Below are 10145 nucleotides of genomic sequence, written 5' to 3'. Positions count from 1 at the left end.
CTCTTTGAATATTTATTGTCATTCCCTGCCTTCAGAGTTTCTGTTGAGAAATCAGCTGACAATCCTCTGGGTACTCCGTTGTAGGTAACTAACTGCTTTTCTCTTGCTGCTTCTGCTTTTAAAATTTTGTCTTTAACCTCTGGCATTTTAATTATGATTTTTGGAGTGGGCCTCTTTGGTTTCCTCTTGTTTGGGACTCTCTGTGCTTCCTGGACTTGTAAGTTTATTTCTTTCACCGGGTAGGGGAAATTTTGTGTCATTATTTCTTCAAATAGGTTTTCAATATCTTGCTGTTTCTCTTCTCTGTCTGGCACCTCCATGATGTGAACATTGGTATCCTAGAAGCTCCTTATGCGATCGTCATAGTTTTGGATTCTTTTTTTCTTTCGTTTTGCTCTTCTGGTTGGGTGTATTTTCTTTTTTATACCCCAAATTGCTGATTTGATTCTTGGCATACTCTTCTCCAGTGTTGATTCCCAGTAAATTATTTTTCATTTCAGTTAGTGTATCCTTCATTTCTGATTGGTCCCTTTTCATGTCTTTGACATTCTCACTAATTTCTTTGAAATTTTCACTAAGTCTCTTGGAGCTCTCATTATGATCCTTGAACATTCTTATAACCATTGTTTTGAACTCTGTATCTAGTAGTTTGATTGCTTCCATTTCACCTAGGTTTTGTTTGTTTATTCATTTGTTTTCCATGGAGATTTATTTTGTTCTTTTATTTGTGACATCTTTTTGTTTGTTTGTTTATTTGATTTGTCTCTGTATTTTGGCTCCTTCCCTGTGTTTGTTTCTATGTATTAGGTAGAGCTGCTATGTCTCCTAGAATTGTGTAGTAGGTGTCCTTGAGAGCCCTGTTGCTCAGCCTTCCCAGTTACCCGTGTAGTCTGTGTGCACTGTCTTGTTGTAGTTGAACCTTGATTGCTGTTGGTGTCAGTCACTGTGAGGAATTGACCCTGTGCCACTTGGTTGTGAGGACCAGATGTGACTACAGTGGGAAAGCTGCTGTGCAGGTGATACTCCTCTGGATCAGGACTTGCTTCAGTGGGGCTTTGGTGCTCACTGAGTCTGCCCCTTGAATGTGTTGCTTGTGGATGTGTAGAATTGTAATCTGACGTGTTCTGAAGCTGTCCACGAGGTGCACTTACTCTGGAGCCTCCCTGGTGGTGCAAATTCAGCTACTGCCTATGTTCTGCCAGGGGCCACTGGTCAGGAGCTACAGAGTTATCTGCAGATGGCTACTACTTGTGTTGGTCTTGAAAGTGCCCAGGAGAGGCCAAGCTGTGAAATGATGCAGACTTCTGCTAGTTCCAGGCCTGGGGCCTCTTATTGGGTGGTATGGGGCTATTTGTTTGAGAGATTTTAGAAAAGTTTAAACTCTGAGTCAGGACAGGTCATTCATATGGAAAGACTCTGCAAACAGCTTGGGTGAGGCTACAAATTGTGTGTGTGTGTGGGGGGGTGGTCTCAGGGAATCACCAGGGTGGAGTGAATAGTGTAAGCCAGGTTGATGGAGACTCAGATACAGCTGCTGACAGTCAGCTCTGTGAAAGGGGAGGTCTCAGCATAGGAACAATGACCACTGTGAGCATCCCTGTGTAGGAGAAAGCCTCTCCCAGTTCTTGCCCCAATGCCAGATAATCCATATCCATCCCATATATTCCTGGATCCCCACAAGCTACTGAACCAATGCTGGAGTTCAGAAGGAGTGAGTCTTAGTACATCCCTACACTGGCCCTTTAAGAGGAACACCTAGAATTCCAGCAGTTTCCATGTCCCCCAGCCATAATCCCCAATGGTTTTTAATAGCCCGAAGTTACAGGGACTTCTCTTCCTAGCACTGGACCCCTGGGCTAGGGGTATGGTACGGGGCTGGGAACCTTGTTCCTCATGGGAGGCTTCGCAGCTAGATATCCCTCCTGATTTAAAAAAAATGCCATGCATGGGTGTCAAACCAGTCCATTCCATACCTCTACCCCTCCTTCCAGTCTCAATGTGCTTTTTTCTTAAATTCTTTAGTTAGGACTTCCATTCAACCAGATCTCAGGCAGTTTTGAATGATGGTTATTCTGTATTTTAGTTTTAATTCTGAAGTTGTTGTGGGAGGCGGCAAGCACTGATTTCACCTACTCCTCCATCTTGGTTCTTCCCCCTCATTTGGTTCATTTTTATAACTTATTTTTCTTTGCTAATATTTTTAAAATATATTTTAAGAAACTTATTACTTCTTATATTATTTTAATAAAATAGCTTTTTAGATTCTTGGTTAGATAATTTCAATATATTTATTTCAACTCAGTGTTGACATTTGTTGATTATGTTTTCTGATTTAAATTATGGTTTTTTGGGCATTTGGTGTGACGAGAGTTTTATCATCATCATCATCATCATCATCATCATCATCATCATCATATTCTGGACATTTTGGCTATTAAGTTAGGAGATTCTCAACTCTATTTAAATGTCTGGTTCTATGAGGCAGTCATCCTAATTAGGTTTAGCGCACAGGTCTTAGAGTACATTTTCAGGCTCTGGTTACACAAATTTGTCAGAACCTTGGTAGTTCTATTTGGTCAGCTTGAGTTGTCTAGTTACACTGGAAATTACACAGATATCTACTGATGCCACCTAAGTGGGCAGAGTTGCTCCCTCAGGCCAGGCTGTCTCGTAGGTGTAAAGGTGTCAGTAGTTTTTTAGCTTATTGAGAGATCATATTTAAGGCTGGTTACTTGAGGGGTTGCCCTACTGCCCTTGTTTCCAATCAGCTGTTTTATCTTTGTAGAGAAAGGAGTCTCCAGCCCACTGGGGATATAGTTTGCTTTCCATGGACTCTTGTTGTCACTGATGCTCCCACTCGATTCCCCTTGTGATGCTGTTGGAGCTTCCATTTTTTCAGCACTAAAAATTAGTTTCTGTTGCGAGGTTGTGGTTGGTAGAAGCCAGGTCTCCATTGTCTTTCACTACTTTTTGCCTCCATCTTGTTCCTTAGGGCCTGGTGTTCCTACCCTGTTCTCCTTTCTCTTTATACCTTTTAGAATAATTCATCAGTGCCTCTTGCTTAATTCCAGGTTGTATAGCTGTACTTAGTGAGATATATAATGAGCCCGGGGGAAGGTCAATGAGGAATAAAAGTAAACATATGTACGACTAGTCATAATACTTTAAACAAGAAAATAAAATAAAAATAATAAAAAAAAGAGTAAAGAGAAGTATGATTTCTGTGAAAACAAGTGTTTTGAAACAGAATAGGTCATTTGAACTAATGAATACTTAAAAAATATTTAACAGACAGTCCAGCAGAGGTACCAATGAATTAGAACAGATTTTAACATCTGGTACCTTACAGGTGCTTTCCAGCTGAATGTCAGTTCTGGTTTAAATGAACTTTAACAGGTATCTGTACTGTGGAGAGTTTCATATGCTAATGTTCACTGTTAGTTCCTTGGAAGAAATGCAGCAGCTATAGTTTTCCCAAATTTATCTGTCCATAGAAGTGAGTCCTTTTGTTTATAATTTTTTCTTGGCATTAGCATCCCATGAAAAACTTTGTGGAGGAAATCCACTTTTATCAATATCATCTACCTCATCCAAAGCAATGTACTAGATGCAATCATTTAATTAAAAAAGTTATTTTTGAGAGCTTTAAGGTGCACCTAATTCTACCTTTATTTTTAAAAATATGATAAAATAATATATTTAAACTGTCCTGTTAACTCTTTCAGTAAATATTTAGATGTACAGCCAAAGAACTGTGTATTATGTTGTGCTGAAAATATTCAGTCTAACAGTACTGACTTTTTTTTAATATTGCCATTTCACATTTTTAATACTTTCTCTTTTCAGCTTTAAGGGACAATAGGATTGAGCTGGTTCGGGCTTCGTGGCATGAACTGAGTATCAGCGTCAGTGATGTGTCTCTCTCCGATGAAGGACAGTACACCTGTTCTTTATTTACAATGCCTGTCAAGACTTCCAAGGCCTATCTCACTGTTCTGGGTAAGTTCAAGGAACAAACACAATGCGTTCACAAGACTGAGAGGTGTGTACTTGTAAAGTACCGTGATTCACACACACACACACACACACACACACACACACACAAACACACACACACACTTGATTTAAGAGAGAGAAACATCAGACACTTAGAATTATCAGAATATGATGATGATGATGATGATGATGATGCCATGATGAATATGATGATGATGGCATGTACCCTAACTAGGAATCAAACCAGAAAATTTTTGGTGCATGGGACAATGCTCAACCAACTAAGCCACACAGGTCAGTACTACAACACATATATATTTTGAGGATTATAATAATAGATGTAGTTTAACCTCATTTCTGCTACATTTTAACAAAAGGCATTTAAAAATCACTTAATCACACTTCCCATTGTATAGACAAAAGGAGATATAAAGATTTCTATGACTTCTAAAAGCACGTACCCATATAATTTCTTAGCCACCAGTAGACACGATTAAATTCCTTTGTAGCAACTCATCTATGCATTGTATATGTGGTGATCCTTTCATAAAGTGATAGAATAATGAGCATAATGAGCTTAATATGTTTATAGGGTGTTCCTTCATTTTATCGTATCAGTCATTGAATATGGCCTTCTCTAATGTGTTATAGCTTTCAGATTTAACCCCTTTGTGTATTTCAGTGCATTTAAATAACCCTGACATTTCCACGTATCTTCTCACCTTTAAACCTGTAGTTTTCTAGATTACTAAATGAAGTGCATAATGTCCCTTGTGCATGCAGCTTGTAACTTCTCTAAATATTGAGTCATTTTTTCCAAAGGTTAAAGTGACATAAAAAAGCAATGCATTCATAGAGATTCAGAGGAAATATAGTTGCATCTCAGAGCTCTCTGTGATTCCACAAACATCAGTGGCCCAATCAGCTGAAATTGCTGCAGTTTATTGAAACACACCTGTGTTCTGAACAAGTTAGAGGAATTTCAAGATGGATATTTTTGTCCCTAGCTTGCCTTCTTTTTTTCATACATAAGGCCTAACATTGCATTTAAAGGAGCTAACACATGCTCTTCTTTTGGGTGGGAACATTAAAAGTTAATTCAGCTAGTGAATTGGTTTTGTACATAGGAGAAGAAACTGAGACTATTTTATCAAAATCTTTACAAGTTTGCCATTAAGGACACAACATAACCACTAAAATGGATTATTTCAGTATAACAACTGCTAAGTTCAATGTAATGTCCTGGAGAGAGCCATCTTGAGACACCATGAATAAGCAACTGGCTGATTTCAATTGATTAAATGGTGGGATGATATAGATTGTTTTTTAAAGCCAATAAGAAGATGGGAAAAAACACACACAACTATTCAGCTAATTGGAGTATGATGACCTGTCATTTGTCTTTGTTGTTATTCTTTAAATGTGTATTTCTCTTATTGGTACTTTCCAACATGATTACATTTTATACTTTTATAACTAAATTAAGTAGGACAATAAATAACTTTCAGTCTGCCTTATTGAATAATTTTAGAAGAAATTTTAGTAAACCTCTACCATGATAACAGAATATTAATGCCCAAGAAATGTGGAATGTACTATTATTTAAACCACCCATGTGCTATCTCTGAATATTAGTTATCTGCTTATTGATTTGATGATTTGGACTAGAAAAGGCAATAGTGGTTAGCATTAAAAATAACACATATCAAGCTCCACAAAACTACAATTAAATTTCTAATGGAAATGACATCAAGAGATGTTTTCTACAGAAGACTCAGAAAAGTAAGTATGGTTGCAATTACATATGAATCTTTTTGATGCATTTTATTGGACAAAATACCTTTTCTTGAATAAAATACAGAGAGGATAATACCATTTTTAAGCTTTCAGAATTATGAAATCAGGGATGAAAGGTGCTATTTTAGTTAAATTATAATTTGGTAAAGAATAAATAAATGTGCTTTGTAAATTATTTTTCTCCAATGAAAGCAATGTTCATTCTTAAATCCCTATCCTGGCAAATTTTAAGACATATTGAATGGTTACCTTTAAGATTTACAAAGTTTATTTTTACATGCAGACTTTAAACAACTACTTTGAACTGAATAAATGCTTTCAGGTATATATACACACACATACTCATATACATATACATGTATCTGTATCTATATATCATAAGCAGTTAATTTTATTATATAGCTGTTTATTATTCTTGATGAACTTATTGCCAATTTACTTTTGTTTGTAAAAATAATAGTCACAAGAATGAACCAACCCTGGTGATTGATGTTTCATTTGTTTATATTTCAGGTGTTCCTGAAAAGCCTCAAATTAGTGGATTTTCATCACCAGTTATGGAGGGAGACTTGATGCAGCTGACTTGTAAAACATCTGGTAGTAAACCCGCAGCTGATATAAGATGGTTCAAAAATGACAAAGAGATTAAAGGTAAAGAATGGAAAAGTTCCCCAAATCAAAATTAATGTGCTGAAAATAGTATGAAAAATTAAATGCACTTTACATTTTCTTTTTGATACCACATTCATTTTCTAAGTTTAATTTAACCAAATTTACCCATTTCTTAAATAAGGTCATTTTGCAATGTATATTAATATTGTATTTATGTGCCTCATTTCCTCTCATTTAAACAGGTCTATGAGAAAGTTGGAGGAATTAAGATATAAAAAAACATGAGTTAATGTATTAAAAAGCATATAGATTTGTGTTGACAGTAGTACTAGGAAGTACTAAGTATAAGTTAGATATTTCAGAACTCATCTATAATATTTAGATTGTAAACAGAGAAACTTCACAACTTATTTCTTAAATTTGTTGGTTTCTGGAATTACAAAGTTTTGACAGTAAAACTGGTTAAACATCAGTAAATCTGATTCCTAGTAATTCTCAAGAGAGAAAATATAATTGACTCATTTTAGTAAAAATGCACAGTACAGTCAATCCTCGGAGATACTGCGAGTTCAGTTTCAGGCCACCGCAACAAAGCTCATATCACAATAAACTAAGTCACACAATTTTATTCATATCCATTGAATATAAATGTTATGTTTACATTATACTATAGTCTATTAGTGTGCAATACATTATGTTAAAAAAAATGCCAACCATCTTCTGATTCTTCAGTGAGTTCTAATCTTTTTGCTGGTGGAGCGTCTTGCCCCATTGTTGATGGCTTCTGCCTGATCTGGGTGGTGGGTGCTGAAGGCTGGGGGTTGTGGTCATTTCTTAAAATAAGACAACAGTGATTTTTTATGCACTGGTTGACCTTTTCTTTCACAAACAATTTTTCTTAGCATGTGATGCTTTTTGATAGTATTATTCACAGTAGAACTTCTTTCAAAATTGGAATTAATCCTCTCAAAACCTACTGCTGCTTTATCAAGTAAGTTTATGTAATTTCTAATTCATTTGTTGTTATTTCAACAATCTTTACAGCATCTTTACCAGGAGTAGATTCCATCACAAGAAACCACCTTCTTTTCTTTGCTCATCCATAAGAAGCAACTCCTCATTTATTAAAGTTATTTTTTCATGAGATTGCTTCAATTCAGTCATATCTTCAGGTTTTATTTCTATTTTACTTTTCTTGCCTTTTCTACCACATCTGCAATTACTTACTCCACTAAAGTCTTGAACCCCTCAAAGTCATTCATGAAGATTATAATCAACTTCTTCCAAATTCGTGTTAATGCTGATATTTAGACCTCTTCCCATGAATCAAAGATGTGCTTAATGTCATCTAGAATGGTGAATCTTTTCCAGAAGGTTTTATATTGAGTTTTACAAGACCCATTAGAGAAATCACTATCTGTGGAAGCTATAATTATGAAATGTATTTTTTAAATTAGCAGATTTGAAGGTCAAAATTACTCCTTAGTCCAAGGACTGCAAAACAAAGGTTGTGTTAACAGGTGTGAAAACAGCATGAATCTAATACATCTCCATCAAAGTTATTGGGAGATCTGCTTGCATTTCAGTGAGCAACAATATTTTGAAAGAAAAATTCTGCACAGTAGGCATGAACAGTGGACTTAATATATTCAGTAAACCATGTTATAGACCAATGTGCTGTTATCCAGGCTTTGTTGATGGATTTATATAGAGCATAGGCAGAGTAGATTAGCATGACTTTTAAGGGTCCTAGGATTTTCAAAATGATAAATGAGCATTGGCTTCAACTTACAGTTAACATCTGCATTAGCTCCTAACAAGAGAGTCAGCCTGTCCTTTGAAGCTGGTATTTTTTTTTCCAATATAAGGCTGTTTTGTCTACATTGACAAATATGTTGTTTAGTGTAGCCACGTTCATTAATTACATTAGCTAGATTTTCTAGATAACTTGTTGCAACTTCTACACCAATATTGCTGCTTCCCTTTGCACTTTTATGTAATGGGTGTGGATTATTTTCTTACTAGTAAACTTCATGAACCAACTTCTGCTTGCCTCAAGCTTTTTTTCTGCTACTAGCTCACTTGTCCCACCCTTCATAGAATTAAAGAGAATTAGGGCCTTGCTCTGGATTAGACTTTTAGCTTTAAAAAATATTGTGGCTTTATCCAGATCACTAAACTTTTCTCTATATCAGCAATAAAGGTGCTTTCCTTCTTTATCATTCATGTGTTCACTGGAGTAGCATTTTTACTTTACTCAAGAACTTTTCCTTTGCATTCATAACTTAGCTAATCGTTCAGTGCAGCAGGCCTAGTTTTTGGCCTTTCTCAGCTTTTGACATTCCTTTCTTACTGAGCTTAATCATTTCTAGCTTTTGATAAGTGAGAGATGTACAACTCTCCCTCTAACTTGTGCACTTAGAGGCCATTGCATGGTTATTAATTGTCCTAATTTCAATATTGTTATGTCTCATGGAACAAGGAGGCCCAAGGAGAGAATGAAAGAGAGAAGAGGAAATGGCTAGTTGTGGAGCAGTTAGAACACACACACAATATTTACTTATTAAGTTTGCCATCTTATGTCATGCCACAAACAATTACAATAGTGACATTGAAGATCACTGATCACAAATCACCATAACAAAGATAATAATAATAATAAAGTTTGAACTATTGTAAGAATTACCAAAATATGACACATAGACACAAAGTGAGCAAATGCTATTGAAAAATGACTACGATAGATTTACTCAACACAGGGTTGCCACAAACATTCAGTTTGTAAAAACACAATATCTGCAAAACCCAATAAAACAAAGCACAATAAAATGATGCATGCCTGTAATTTAAGCATAGCTTTATTCTTACTTCATACACCTAAATTTAAATGCACATACACACACACACTTACATACATTCTTTTAAGGAGGACATAAGTTTATAGGGGAGATGATAAGTAAGGTTAGTAGTGGTATTTTTTACCTCACATACAGGTATCTGGGACTTGATGTAACATGTGCATTAAAATCCAAGTATAAGAATTATTTATGATGATTGTTAAAAATGTTTCCTATGTGTATAGTAATCACCTTGTTATTCTCAACGTAATCTAATAAAAAGGTTTATGCAAACTGTTGAGATTAATTTATAAGTCTAATATTTTATCTTAGATTAAAATAATTCTTATTAATAGGTATGCAACACAACAGATAAGATCGCCTACCCTACTAAGAAATTATAGGTTTATAATCCATATAGGTATTCAATTTTGGGAGTGTTTTAATTACTCTTTCTGTATATTTCATTTCCCAAATAGGACTTATGTGTAATTAATTTCTAAACCTGACCTTTGTTTCAGATCTTCTAATAAGTACATTTTATTGGATAAAATTTAGAGAACTATAATCCCCCCACGGTACCATTTAAATATCTTGATGTATTAAGTTAAACTTTCAGGTTACTATGTAACCTTATCCTATATTCTTCTGATGCTCAGTTGCATCCATTCAAACCTGCCTTTAGGATATGTTTGTTTAGGCGTGTCTGAACTTGGTAACTTGGTAAGATATTTCCTAGATAGACCCTCTGCACTGCTTCCAGAGTTATCTTACTATGACAAGGATCTGATTTGGCCACTTTTTCTTTATCTTTTTTTAAAATATATTTTATTGATGAAATAGCAGTATTTCATCTTTTCTTATGGCTTAGTAGTATTCCATTGCATGCATATATATATATAT

At 35.3% G+C, this 10145-nt stretch overlaps 1 protein-coding gene across 2 annotated transcripts in view; it reads left to right on the top strand.

Moving 5' to 3' along the window:
* The window catches only part of CADM2 (cell adhesion molecule 2), a 1222723-nt gene that overhangs the window by 1034352 nt on the left and 178226 nt on the right, over window positions 1–10145 (top strand). For both annotated transcript variants that reach the window (XM_006768264.2, XM_006768263.2), the window contains exons 3-4: window positions 3847–3999; window positions 6307–6444. In XM_006768264.2, coding sequence (XP_006768327.1) covers window positions 3847–3999; window positions 6307–6444 — 291 coding nt within the window. The remainder of the gene's footprint in view (window positions 1–3846; window positions 4000–6306; window positions 6445–10145) is intronic.

This window comes from Myotis davidii, unplaced genomic scaffold (assembly GCF_000327345.1).
Source record: "Myotis davidii unplaced genomic scaffold, ASM32734v1 scaffold42, whole genome shotgun sequence".
Lineage (NCBI taxonomy): Eukaryota > Metazoa > Chordata > Mammalia > Chiroptera > Vespertilionidae > Myotis > Myotis davidii.
This window is presented reverse-complemented; position numbering and strand designations above follow the sequence as displayed.